This window comes from Pseudoliparis swirei, chromosome 24, assembly GCF_029220125.1.
Source record: "Pseudoliparis swirei isolate HS2019 ecotype Mariana Trench chromosome 24, NWPU_hadal_v1, whole genome shotgun sequence".
NCBI lineage: Eukaryota > Metazoa > Chordata > Actinopteri > Perciformes > Liparidae > Pseudoliparis > Pseudoliparis swirei.
This window is the reverse complement of record NC_079411.1, coordinates 17,114,569-17,128,971: the sequence shown is the minus strand read 5'-3', so window position 1 is coordinate 17,128,971 and position 14,403 is coordinate 17,114,569. Positions and strand designations below refer to the sequence as shown.

Here is a 14,403-nt window from a genome sequence, read left to right as displayed (position 1 = left end):
GAGGCGCTGGCAGCCTGCAGTTCACAGCGAGGTGCTGTGCAGTCTCGGGTTTTAGTCCCCGTGTTTCTTCCATGGCCGCCCCGCCGTGCCCTGCGCAGCCGCTTGACAGGGAGGTAGAACAATCAGTCGCGGGCGTGATCATGCAGACGGTAGACGCTCGTGTGCACTGTGTCCGCCCGGCAGTGGTTAGAATAAAAAAACAAGAACTACGAGTGCCTCGTGATGAGTAGGGGGGGGGGGGGGAAAGGGCAGTGAATAATGGAGGGGGGGGGAATACAAAAATAAAAGGGCAAGGAGAAAACCATGTGAGGTGAGATTGCATTTTTTTTAAGGGATTAGCAAAGGAGAGAAAAGAGAGGTCTTGCCTTCGAGAAGAAATAAGAGGGCATCTGAGGGTCAAACAGACACAACAGAGACAGTTGGACAAGAGTCGGGAAAGCAAACAGAGTTTCAACACAGGACACAGGTTAGTGGGAGAAGAAGCACAGAGGAGAGGAAAGGATCATTTTCTCTGAACAGGGCTCTGGACATAATTGGTTAGAACTTAATTATGATTCATACCTGGAGCCATTCTTGTTATTTTTCATTCCGACATGACATTCTTATTACATTGAATTCTTTTTTTTCTTCTTCACTCAAGCGGGTATTCTGCTAACAACAGCAGAACGCCTCGAGGCTGAATGGTTTCCTAATTCATTAGCTACCCCCTATTTAGCTGGATTTTTACCCCCCCACACCCCCGGGGACTCGCTCACTATTCGACTGTATGCTGCTCCGTGTGGATCGGCTCGGCGCTGCCTTGTGCCGTCCTACTCTTTCAACTTCCCACGTAACCTTGGCCCCTTTTACCGAGGGTCACGATGATGTTGGTGGTCTTCTGGTCGATTCAGTGGTTGATTTCCGCCCTGCGCGACGCGCCCTGCTCCTTTCTCTCCTTGTGACGTCCATCTTGGACTCTACTGTCCTTCCACATCCTTCTATTCAACTATGAGTTTCATCGAACCGACCCCGTCCAATTCTACTCTACTCGTATTCGACTCTGACCTCCCTGCAACTTTTTCCCCGTTACTTTATCGTAATTGAACCTTCACAAACGGCCGTGTCCTTGACAGCTCTGCTCTGCTTAATCCCACTCAACCTGGCACCCCTCTTCCATATCAAATTCCATTCTTTTAAACCCCATAATCGTACCCTTCCCACTCACTTCCTCCTCTTCCTAACATCCCCTTGCATACAGCTAAATCCAATCATATTCCACCAAATCCAGCCCCCCTCTCATATCGGCATCATGACAACCTAACATTTGCCCCCTTTCCTGAAGTTACCTACCCTCTCCCACTCCTTTCCTCTTCTGCCTGATCTACTCCATCCTCTCTTTTCCTTCTTACCCGTGACTTCTCTTCCAGCTTTGTCATCATGATAATGTTGGCCGTGTGTTGCTCCCAGACCATCCTCCAGAACTCCCCGAAAGTCTCCGGGAGGGATCCCTGAGTGGCGACGTAGGCGTTCTGGCGGCGGTAGCCATCGATATAGTTGGCGTTGATGTAGTCACTACCCGGGACACCTGCATGACGAGGTGAATAAAGGAGGATAAACAGAAGGAGCTTGTAAGGAGGAGAGTGAGTTGCGATGGGTGGGGGGGGTCACAGACCTCGTGGACATGGTGTCTGTCCTCTGCTGATGGACCTGATTCTCATTCTAATTCACAGTGAAACTATCTTTGCAACTCTTCAAGGTCCCCCTCGCAGTAATAGACGGTGCAGATCATCTGAGGTCACGCCAGGGGTGGATTAATGATTCCACCGGGCCAGGCGTCCTTTGGTGCTGGATTGTTCCGCCGTCTTGTTTTATAATACATGCTAAAACGATCATGGGCCTAATCTGAGTCTCCTCTGGACGTGTCGCTTTGAATGGCAATATGACTGTTGGGCCCGTCTCTGTGTAAAACTCGGCTGATACTGCTTGTACTGGAGGGGATTGTGTGTGTGAGAGTGTGAGAGTGTGTGTTTGTGTGTTGGTGCGACATGAGAGACCATCTGTGTGTATTTGATTTAGGATCAGTCCTGCTCATCTGGGGCCTAATACCATAATCCCAAAAATCACTGAGTCACAGCTCAAACACGCACACGCACACACACACACGCACGCACACACACACACACACACACACACACACGCGCAAACAGACGTACACGGGGGCGTGTGCGCGCATGTATTCAGCCGTGACCCGAATCTGCCGAATTGGGACACAAAAACTCCTTTAGAGTCGTCTGATGGCTGTTTACGTTTGAAAAGATGGAAGTCAACGAGCAAACAGAAGAATCCCTGACAGGAAGAAACTCCTGCAGCTGATTCTCTCTTCGCTCCGCTTTTTCATGTGACCACAACTCAAGCCTCGTTTTTGTAAAACCCCAAGCCTTGTAGAAAATGTTGTGCACACTCACACTCACACATACACATTTAAATGACAGGAGTACGGGGTGCTTGCACAACTTATTTCAAATGGGATGGGGACAGACGGCAAGAGGAGCTTGGAACATATGTTTATCAACCTCAGTCTTTTAAAAAACAGCTTGGCTGAACGCTTTGACGTGCTGCAACTTTATTGCAAGGGACTACAGCAGAAGCGGTGTGCTGATAAAACACACGCACACACGCACACACAACCACACACACACACACCCCCGACACCCCCCCCCCCCCCCCACTTCCAGTTACTTGCTGGCTACCCTGGCTTGGCAGAGAGTGTGTGTTCATGCGATGTGTTCAGGAGACTGGGAGCAAACGTGCACATCTGCGCTGGTACATGTGTTTTAAATCTATTGTAGAAAGTGTGTGTGTGTGTGTGTTTTTCCGCTCTTGTGTGTTTAGATAGATAGATAGATATATACTTTATTAATCCCCAAGGGGAAATTTGTCGTCACAGTAGCAGCACCAATAAACTAAACACACAAGAATAAAAAATAAAATATAAATGGACATGCTCAAGAGTATATGTGTTTTCTAAGATGAGAGAAAGACAGCTAGCCAGGGCTCCGGGACAGGCGGGGGTGGAAGGGCTGCTCACACATGCTCCGGATAAGGCTCATCTGTTTGGGCTTGGCCTCCCACTGCCTCCCCGTCTCCGCATTGGAGCTGCCAGTTTCTCTGCCTCAGGTCTTTCCCAGCAGAGGTGGGTGTGTGCGCTTCATAGCGCACACAGAGAACAGAACTCAGACTATTTTATTCCTGTAATTTTAGACCGTTTAAAAAAGACCCAAATCCAGCAGAGTGGGCACATCGGGAAACCACATCAGTAAATAGGCTATTAATAAATAAATACATATTTAGTGCGGGAGAGACATTTGGCAGGAGGGAAAATAAAATCAACCGCAGGCGATGCAGATGAGGAGAGACCAGTCTGTGATTTATGTCTGAACACTCAGCGGACATCATGAACCCAACACATTAAAAAGACACGTGGAGACATTACACCGCACTCACGTAAATAAGCCACGGGAGTTCTTTCAGAGGAAACTTGGTGAATACCGCACGCAGGAAAATCTCTTTGTAAAAGTGGCATCAGCTGGTCAGTTACCTGACAGAACCCGGGCTGAGATGGAGAGTTGTGTGTGTTTCTGCACAGATGGTGCAGGCGCTGACCAAGAGAGTCTCCAAACGGACACAATGTCCGACACAGAGAAGCGCTAGATGTGCCGTGAACCACACGAGGGTTTGACCGATGCTATCAGCGTGGTCAGTTTCATAACAACAAGGTCCCTGAAAGCACCACTGTGTTCACTCTGTGAGGAGATGGAGGAGCCTTCAGCCGTTCACATGAAGCTCGGTGGCTCTCACGAAGAAACATGTTGTCGAGTCTTTGAGCTCATTAAACATCCGTCGTATGCATGACGTGTCATACTGGACCGTCAATACAATAAAAATTGTATACACATTATTCTGGAAAGAGAAGGTGGACTTAGTTTATCATTTATTTTATCTTTAATATACTTTTTGGAGTCAAATTTATTAATTACAATATAATGAATATTTGCAGGCTCTTGATCAAGGGAATGTTGATTCCTTTGAGAATCTGAGTGAATTTGTCCTAATACTGATACAACTTGATGGCTCACACATATCTGCGCTCATTTTGTTTTGCACCAGTTGCACGTTATTGTTTTGAAAATATATTTAGTGTAAAACTCTTTATGGCCAAATATTTACAGGTTGCACTTATTGTTATTATCTTAAAGATATCCAATGCCAAACAGGTTAATTGCAGCCACAATAATCTATTTGCCCAATATTAGTTCTTTTTTGCACTATTTTATTTGCATTGTTCTAACAAAGTGATTGCACTTTATATATTTTTTATCTGATGGAGCAATCTGGTTTAATTAAATTTGATTGCAAATTTTTTTATTCTATTTTTTGAAAAAGCACAGATGGGGGAGTCACAAAAAGTTGTTATTTCAATAAAAATTCAGTTTTGATTGTGCAGTTGGGCACAACATTTTTTTCTTCCTCTGAAAAAAGTTTGAGAACCACTGTCCTAAAGTAACAAAGAGGTTGATTTTGTGTGTGTCCACTGTGGACAAAAGGGGTAGTGTTTCCGAGTCCTTGAAGAAAGACCAGTCATTTTATTGCAGATCGGTGTGGGGGCAGTTGGCTAGGTTTGACACATTGCACCTTTAACCAGCACAACTAAATGCCCAATTTAAACCCTCAGCCTCACATTGACCCTGTAACCAAGTCACTAGGGATGAGAATCGAGAACCGGTTCTGTTTTAGAACCGGTTCCCAGTGAACCGATTGTTTGGGATCGTCAGCCAAATTCTTTAACGGTTCTGCTAACGGTCCTCTGTGGCGTTGCGCATGCACAAACTTTTTTAGTTTCTTCTTCAGACTGCAGCAAACATGGCAACTAGGCAGAGGTGTTCTAAAGTTTGGCTCTATTTCACACGACAAAAAGTGCTAGTGTGAGGTGAGAGTGTGCTCATCTGTGTGCGCGCATTACGGCTGAGCGCTGTGAGCGCTGCGCGTGCAGACAGCATTTAACGGAGCGGAGCATCGCGTGCGCTCTGATCGCTCTTTTAATGAAGTATCGATACTAAAAATATGCAAAATCACATCGTTTTTAACGTACGGGTACTTTGTTAGTATCGCTACACCGTGCAGCGTGACAGCAGCAGATGTAGCGGACTAACATTCAAGCTAACCTAACTTCCCAAACATTGTCGACATCTGAACACTGATTGGCCGAGACGCGACACGTCCATCAAAGATGTTTTATTGCGGAGAGCACCACTTTACATTTTCTCCGCGTCTCACTGCAATCTCAACGGCAGCGGGCCAGGTGAAAAAAATAATAAATCGGAACGCGTCTCTGGTATTGTTCAGGGGGCCGGTCCAAATGTGGAGGCGGGCCGTAGTTTGGAGACCACTGGTCCAAGGTAAACTCCTCAGAAGTGATCACAACGACTCACTGTGTGAAGCAATTTGCCTTTATTGTGTGGAGTCGATCAAGTTATCTTCTGTCCCTTCGTTTGAAGCATACATTTTAGCTCCGGCATTGGTCTCCCATTATTGATCACTTCACGTTTGGATAGTAATTTCTAGGAACATGTTTAAATTAAACAATACATTTTGTTTAAGTTATGTAAGTTTTATTTTAAGTTCAAGAGGAATATGTATAAATGTTTTTGTTTTTTTTTTTTTTAAATGTGTATGTATACATACTGTATATGGTGTGTGCAGCATTATAGAAGATTATATAAAAGAAAATTAATGTAAATAAACCCGTTTGTGCTCTTTTTTTCACCCCTTGCCCAATAAGAATCGATAAAAGAATCGATAAGGAATCGAATCGATAAGCAGGAATCGATAAGGCATCGGAATCGTTAAAATCTTATCAATTCTCATCCCTACAAGTCACAAACCTCAAACAGCCCTTTAAAGGAAGTGACTGTCACTTCCTAACAATGTCCCCACGCTCAAGTAAGTCCTCACAAAGATGGAAACACACATACACACACACACACACAGACACACACACACACACACACAGACACACACAGACACACACACACACACACACACACACCGGCAGCGTGTCTTACCCTCAATACTGGAGAGGATGATCCTGGAGTGATCATAGGCAATGACGTTAGCATAGCGGTTCTTTGGTTTGTTGACCTCCAAGTTGGAGTTCTCCCAGGTGAACTGCTGACCGGGGTCGATGGACTGCAACATGCAACAGATGAAGGTCAAGGAAGACAAGAGAAAGCATCAACAGAAAGTAACACTTTCAAACTCCTGGAAGTATGATCTAATAACATGCAGATGCTAAACAGTCAGCAGTACCACTTCAAATGAAATGCTGGCAAGGGTGATGTTATTCCTTAAAATCGGCCTCAAAATGCAGAAAATGGTATATAGGAGAGCCAGAACTGGACAAGTCCACGAATTTGAGCTCACAACCGTTGCCCAGTGTTGCTGGAGCAAAACCACGTCATAAAAAACCAAAGACAAATTGAAAATTAACAAGGTATTATTGAACTTGGACGGGAATGTCGGCAAACACGATATCCTGTTTCGAGGAAACAACAGCGATGGAGGGACTTTCCGCTTTTGGCGCACTCCAAAAAATGAAAAAAAGAGAAGAAAATTAAACTAGCTAGCAGAGACCAGGGGATAAAAGCACAGTAAATTCCTATGGAAGAGAAAGGATGGTTGTGTAAGACCGACACATTACGTTCCTGGAGGGTAATTACAGTGTAACCATCGCCTTTAGCTGGGAGAGGCAGACATGAGGTCATTATGGGGCTGTCGATGGAGAGGGACGAAGAGGAGAGAGCCAGGGCAATTTAGCAATTGTGAATATTTTACGACACATAACTACGGTGTGGTTTGGGGGGGCAGAGTGGTACTGGTTGGACTGCGTGCATGCGTGTGTGTGCGTGTGAGTGTGTGTTGGAGACTGCACACGCTGTCCAACATCATGTGTATCTGATTATTACGCCGCAAACATTTCTGGCCTCTCTCTTTCTTTCTCTCGCTCCCTCTCACTCCCTCTTCCTCCACCCGTCCTCCACCCGTCTCTCTCGTTCCCTCGCCGTTAAGGGTTTCGACACAGAACAAAGCACAGTCATGCAGAGAGAATGCGGCGCTCAACCGAGTGGTTCCAACTGACACCATATTTACACAGCTTCTCCCTCACTGTCTCTTTCCACCCGGTCTTGTCTGCTCTTCCAACGCTTCTGTTTCTCCCCTCCTCTCTCCCCCTAAAACGTCCTTGCTCTGTTTTTCTACTTTTTGCATAAATTATGCAAAAAGTAGAAAAACAGAGCAAGGACCCTTGTCTTCCTCTATATGTGTATCTCTGTCACATGCGATCTCTCTCTCTCTCTTTTTTTCCTCGAGGAAAACATATATATATATACAGGACTGTCTCAGAAAATTAGAATATTGTGATGAAGTTCTTTATTTTCTGTAATGCAATTCAAAAAACAAAAATGTCATGCATTCTGGATTCATTACAAATCAACTGAAATATTGCAAGCCTTTTATTCTGATTTATTGCTGATTATGGCTTACAGCTTAAGAAAACTCAAATATCCTATCTCTAAATATTAGAATATCATGAAAAAGTATACTAGTAGGGTATTAAACAAATCACTTGAATTGTCTAATTAACTCGAAACACCTGCAAGGGTTTCCTGAGCCTTGACAAACACTCAGCTGTTATAAATCTTTTTTAACTTGGTCTGAGGAAATATTAAAATGTTATGAGATAGGATTTTAGAGTTTTCTTAGTGTAAGCCATAATCAGCAATATTAAAAAATAAAAATTTAATTAAAATCCAAAATGTGAATGCATTTTTTTTTTTTTTTGCATTACAGAAAATAAAGAAACTTTTTACACATATCTTTCTTTTTTTCTGACAGTCCTGTATATATTGTTCCCTTTAATGGCTCTCTGTGGGTCTCATTGGAAAGCATATTGAGAATTACTTCTACTGATGTGCTTTTTTCTCTCTTTCTGCTATTCAGTGTTGCAGTTCGGCACACCGAGTTCAGGCACTTTGTTATCTCCAAGTACTTTTTTGTTCCAACTTAACTGTAAGGAAACTAATCAAAAAGTCTCTTCTTTTTTGTAAGAGAGCACTTGGTCTCTCCGACGCTGACTCTTTATTTCTATCGCCGTTGCTCCTCGCTCTCCGCGAAATCGTAGAAAATACGGGGCTCGATAACCATCTGGCTGTAAGCAAACTCTGAGCTTGCAATTTCAATTCCTCCCTTTTGTATTTGTGTAGATATCGACACGACAGTAGAGAGAGAGAGAGGAGAGTGTGCTGTATCTCGTATCGTTCTAAGAAAAATAATCTAAATGTGACTCGGGGACAGCGTGAGGCTCAACGCATGGCGCTCGCCATTGAAATTGAAGCTGAGCTTAAAACATATAGTCAATAGAGTCAACGATAAATATGTGTGCGATTCCAGCGAAACCAGATGAATTTCCCGGGTGTGAAGACTTTTCAGGGACAGATAATCGTCATTCCTACCTCGTACTCTTGAGAGAACTTGAGATTGTCGTTGGCCTTCAGGCGCTCGGTGTGATCCGTTAGCTCGGAGATGGCGACGGGCGGGTGGCTCACCATGCCTGCCGAGCACAGAAATAGAACAAAGTGGCCATTTGGATACATTTACTACTTTCACTTTTGGAGGAGAAAAACGTTAAGAGTGAGAGGCGGTGTTGTTTAGTGCTTTGTCCGCTGGAAGCAAATGGGTTGTTTGTGTTTTTTAATTTTGTTAAGTGACCATTTAATCTCTTGGAAAGACAGAAAGAACAATATGCGTGCTCTGAAAGTTACTGAAACACAATAACATGTCCCCTAAGTATATATATTTTTAAAAAAAAGTATTCCAGAGGCATTTTGATGAAATGTTGTCAATTCAAGCAGCTTCATCCTAGATGGGATGGAAAGGTTAGTTAGCGATGACAATGGGGAAAAGGGGAAAGAAAGAAAGGAGAGAAGAACTGATGTGAGGACTAGAACCAACTAACTTGACAACCGGCGGTAACCACGGTACACTGATACGCGGTAGGCTGAAAAGGGGAAACGACACCACGGTTAATCTCATAAAAATTCTTGGGGGAATACGTGCATCAACACCGCACGTGCACAGCGGCGCCTCCGGTTTACCGGGAGTCTGGAAGTTGATCCGGCGAAGCTCCACGGGATCCGTGGGGTGGTGGGACGACATGGCTTTGCTGCAGGGGAAACTGCCCTTCCTGCCCTCGGCCTCGGCCCTTTTCCTGGAATCACAGATCAACGCTCAGCGTTTACATCTCAAGTCCTGATGAACTGAAAAGCTTTTAACTGCATGAAAAACACGAAAAAACTGCTGAATCTGGGAAAATGTGGGATTTGTAATCTTACGCAGAACCTAAATTTTTTTGGGAATGGGGAGAGGGGATTTATGTTCAAATAAATTGACGAGAGTGATGTGGATGTTATAACATTTCAGAGAAAAGCTAAACAAAATTGCTCCTCGGCTATTTACAGGGATAGCTGTAATTCTTCGGTTTAATATTCTGCCAGAGCTTTGGCTGCTGCTGGTTTATTGTCGCAGCTTTTTGTTTTGTGTTTTTGTTATATATACGGTAAATGGCCGGCACATTGTCTGGGATGGGAGGTTGGAGTCGGCTTTTTCCCCCAAGGAAATCTAAGTGATGCTATCTTTTCTTTGACATTATCGGCGTGTTCATATCAGGGCTGTAAACTCATGCAGTGCCATTGTCATTGTTCCCTACTCCTGCATGCTCTCATGTCTTTACCCAGTAAGGCTTACTATACAATCATCCAGAAGAAAAAGAAAAAAAGAAAGAAACACACACATCAAGTTAATCCCGACTCGACTAGGATCTATTATCCAGCGCATTATTTTTCAAGGGAAATACCCCGCAGGAAAATGGTAAATATGTAGTGTTGTTTTACCTGTCAGGTTTGCTGGATCCAGACAAAGGAGAGGAGCAGATTAAAGGACAGACAAGGATGAATAACATTAGTGTCCAGTCGAACAACAAACAAACACCAGGGACTAACACAGCGCTGAACTCATCGCTCTCCCCCTCTCATTGAAACCAATCGCGTCCGTATTACAGTGCTAGCTGGTTGAAAAGCCAAATGATTCTGCGTACACATTATGTCCCATATACACTACCGTTCAAAAGTTTGGGATCACCCACACAATTTCGTGTCTTCCATGAAAAATCACACTTTTATTTATCAAATGAATATAAAATATAGTCAAGACATTGACAAGGTTAGAAATAATGATTAATATTTGAAATATTAATTTTGTTCTACAAACTTCAAGCTTAAAGGAAGGCCAGTTGTATAGCTTATATCACCAGCATAACTGTTTTCAGCTGTGCTAACATAATTGCACGGGTTTTCTAATCAGACATTAGTCTTCTAAGGCGATTAGCAAACACAATGTACCATTAGAACACTGGAGTGATAGTTGATGGAAATGGGCCTCGATACACCTATGGAGATATTTCATTAGAAACCAGACGTTTCCACCTAGAATAGTCATTTACCACATTAACAATGTAGAGAGTGTATTTCTGATTAATTTAATATTATCTTTATTGAAAAAACAGTACTTTTCTTTGAAAAATAAAGTCATTTCTAAGTGATCCCAAACTTTTGAACGGTAGTGTATACACACACACACACACACACACCCTTACATCCACAACATCATCACACATTGGAAATATGCTGCAAAGTGGCACATTGATGGCTGTGGATCATCACAGTTCACACCCCTGGAGGGCTCTTGAACTTTAGATTATTACCATCACGGTTTCAAGGTTAGTCATTCTGCAGTCACAGCAATGTATTGCATTGGGAATTTAATGTGTTGTAACTCTGTAATGATTCCTTCTGTACATCTGGCATCTATTGCACCTGTCCATCCGGGGAGAGGGATCCTCCTCTGTTGCTCTCCTGGTGGTTTCTTCCCTTTTCCCCTGTGAAAGGGTTTTTTCTTGAGAGTTTTTCCTGATCCGATGTGAGGTCCTGGGACAGGGATGCCGTATGTGTACAGATGGTAAAGCCCTCTGAGGCAAATTTGTATTTTGTGATATTGGGCTATATAAAATAAACTGAATTGAATAAATGCATTTCACAAAGCTCTGGCCAGCAGAACGGATGATCATCATGAATAATGCTGAAGAGCAATTGTCCACCAGATGGCTAACTAACCTAACTGTCTCCATGGAAACATTAACCAGAGCGTTTTAATAACCTAATAAATAATATAGATGATAAACAGAAGAGCAACAAGACCAAATTGGACATAAAAACGTTGTTAATCCCTGGGGAGTATCTGTTGCTCTTCTTTGAAGACGCAAACTGCCTTTCTAATAATTTTTATTTTCTTCCTCTTCATCAAAACATTTAATCCTTCTCTCTCTTTTTTTGACCCCTGGCTCCATCATCCTCACCTTTTGAACAGGAGAATGGCGATGACGATGCAGACGATGAAGATGACAGCCAGCACGGGCCCGACCACCCACAGCAGACCCTCTTCCTCGTCGACGATTGGCTGAGGGTCCACATCCGATGAGGTCACAGGATCAGAATAAGGGCTTGTGGCATACATGGTCTGGAGCGGGACACATTTTTAAAAATTAGATTCGTTTTTTTTATTGCATGTAGACCAAACTGCACTGAGATGGTAAATGTGTTGGTGGTTCGTGTTTGTGACTCACGTTCTCAGAGAGGTCCAACAGCGCAAGCACAAAGAAAACATACTCCTGTCCGTTTTGCAGCGGGCGGTTGCGGAAGTCGCCGTAGTTTCGCCCGTCACCCAGCGTGAACTCCAGGGGGAGGGTCTTGAAGTGAGCGCTGACGTAGGCCCTCGGATCCGATTGGCCGGCCTGTCTGCGGATGCGGAGGGCGCGGCTGACACTGGTCCTGTTGATCTCTTTCAGCAGCTGCAAAGGGGTGGACAGGAATTAACAGTTGTGGCCATTTTTTTAAACACACACACACACACCAGTGAAGGGACAATGGGGCTGTATCGACTATTATCACCTCAGCATGAATGTGTTCATCATCAACTAAATTGCTCGTGCATTTATACATTGAGAGCCGCGGGTGCCATTAAAAACTCTATTGAAACTAATCTCGCACACATGGATGGGCTTTCAGAATAAGCGTAATGAGGTGATGGGGTCTTTGGAGAAAAAAAAAAGAGGCAGAAAGTGGAATGAGATGGGAAATGTTATGGGAGAGCTTTGTTTGTGTTGAGCAGGCATCTCCCTTCGCATAATGAGACGCAAAAGAGTCGGACAACGGAGCCCTGCCAGTAGGCTCGCCGCTATTCTGTGGTTACGTGACTTGAAAATTAAATTCCAATCACTTGAATTGTCCCTCAAGGGGCGATTTGAGTTTGCAAACCAAAGTACACACAGACGATTCGTTAACACACATCAACACACAACAATCTGAAAATGAAGATAGCTCCATAAAAGAGTTGAAGAGTAACAGTATCCATGTTTGGCCAACAACCTCAAACACACAGAGGCAAACAATATCAAAATCCCAATCACCCTGTTTGTCATCCTATAATTGCTCCCTCAACATGAATAATTCCTGACAGCGAGCTCTTCATCGAGCTCTTCATCATGGCCATAATTTCTCACCTCGTCCAGGTTCATCTGGTCGGGCTCCTCCCAGGGGTTCTGGAACTTCCCTCCTCTCTGCTTCTTCAGTGGCACCACCACCACATAGTAACCCCTGAAACACAGCATGCATAGATTTCAGGCTGAAGGAAATACATAATAAGAAGGCATTACAAAATACATTTATATTTATATAAATTCATTTTTTAATGCCTTCTTATTATGTATAAGGAAATACATACTTTTCTTATTATGTATTTCCTTATACATAATAAGAAAGCATAAAAAAATGAATGTATATAAAAATATATACATTTATTTTGTAATGCCTTATTATTGTGTATAAGGAAATACATAATAAGAAGGCATTAACAAATGTATATATATATATAAATATATATATATATAATTTATTTTAATCTTCACCGGGGATCAATGCTGGTTAATGTGACCTCATCTTATCTTCTCTTAGCTGTACATACACAGCACACGCATGCACCTGTGGTGTTGAGTGAGGGAGGATATTCTCTTTTATTTTCCATTTCTCTTTCTGCTGTAAAGAACTCCAGAGTATTGTGTCATCAACAAGCTGTATAGCAGCAGCAGTGACACCGCACGCTGAATCCAAACAGCGGGGTTGCTTTTGGAACAGAGGGCCCCGTCTGAAGCCCCGTGAGACAAAAACAATAACTCCACTGGAGGAAGGGGGATTTCTTACATTTTTTTAAAAGACCGTGAGAAATGGCGAGTAGGCGGGGTGGGAAAGATAACGAGCATTCCAATCTCGCAAATTCTATTTTTAGAGAGATAAGTTGATCAATGTGAAAATCGTGCTTTTAAAAGTGAGTTTATTGTGTTTTTAATGTGTTTTATTATATTCAATACCCGGCTTGTTGCAGCTTGTGCTACTACTGTATCTTGGATGTGGGGCCTGAAAAAGGGGAAAGACTCTTGCAGAGCAAAATCCTGTTCAGGACCCTAAGGACCCCCAAAACACTCTGGCTGTGGGAACATGTGAGCGGCAGTGGACCGATTCAGGTTGTGCTTTCAGGCGGAGGGGCTGCGTATATTTGTTCTTGGTTATGAAATAGGCAGATAAGATTATCGGCTTTGTGCTTTCATTCGGCCTCGTTGTGGGAGTTCTCAGACCTGCTTTGCTGCCAACTCAAGACAAATCCCTCCTGATGGAGCAATAAATGAAACGCGGCAGCTGGAGCAGGAGGAGGAGGAGGAGGAGGAGGAGGAAGTGGAGCAAATTCTGCAAAGGTTACTATTGAGGATCTCTGCCATCTTGTCATGCAGCGACGCCTGATTCATTCATCATCACTACCTGACTTTGGCTGTGGTCTGCACAGTGGGCAGCTGCACGGTCACCATGCCGTCCGCGTTGGTCTTCCCCACCACCGTGGGCTTGGTCTTCAGGATGTCCAGGGCGGTGGTGGCGGTGACGCGGTGCTGCAGCCCCCCGGCGCTGTTGGCCCGGTTGGTGAGCAGAAAGGAGTACTGCGTGTCCGGCTCCAAGCCAGCGATCAGCTTCTGGGTCTGCTTCCCGTCCACCTCCACGGACTGGCTCTTTCCGTACAGGATCTGTACAACGGAGTCACACGGGGACGGAGGAGTGAATACGACACTCAGTGCAAGCGAGTTCCCAAATAGTTCCAAATGCTTTTATACAGCTAAAAGGAGCCAGGTGTTTTGTTGGTCTATATTTCGGATAC

The 14,403-nt window shown here is 43.9% G+C and overlaps 1 protein-coding gene across 34 annotated transcripts in view; it reads right to left on the bottom strand.

The window, feature by feature from the left end:
• Positions 1–14,403, bottom strand: part of ptprdb (protein tyrosine phosphatase receptor type Db) — a 165,030-nt gene that overhangs the window by 15,527 nt on the left and 135,100 nt on the right. For 15 of the 34 annotated variants that reach the window (XM_056409327.1, XM_056409328.1, XM_056409329.1 and 12 more), the window contains 10 exons: positions 14,016–14,272; positions 12,707–12,800; positions 11,771–11,995; positions 11,504–11,664; positions 9,984–9,995; positions 9,189–9,301; positions 9,050–9,091; positions 8,547–8,644; positions 6,102–6,225; positions 1,389–1,564 (listed from right to left, as the gene is read on the bottom strand). In XM_056409327.1, coding sequence (XP_056265302.1) covers positions 1,389–1,564; positions 6,102–6,225; positions 8,547–8,644; positions 9,050–9,091; positions 9,189–9,301; positions 9,984–9,995; positions 11,504–11,664; positions 11,771–11,995; positions 12,707–12,800; positions 14,016–14,272 — 1,302 coding nt within the window. The remainder of the gene's footprint in view (positions 1–1,388; positions 1,565–6,101; positions 6,226–8,546; positions 8,645–9,049; positions 9,092–9,188; positions 9,302–9,983; positions 9,996–11,503; positions 11,665–11,770; positions 11,996–12,706; positions 12,801–14,015; positions 14,273–14,403) is intronic. The other 19 variants (XM_056409340.1, XM_056409344.1, XM_056409359.1 and 16 more) reach the window with 3 other exon arrangements.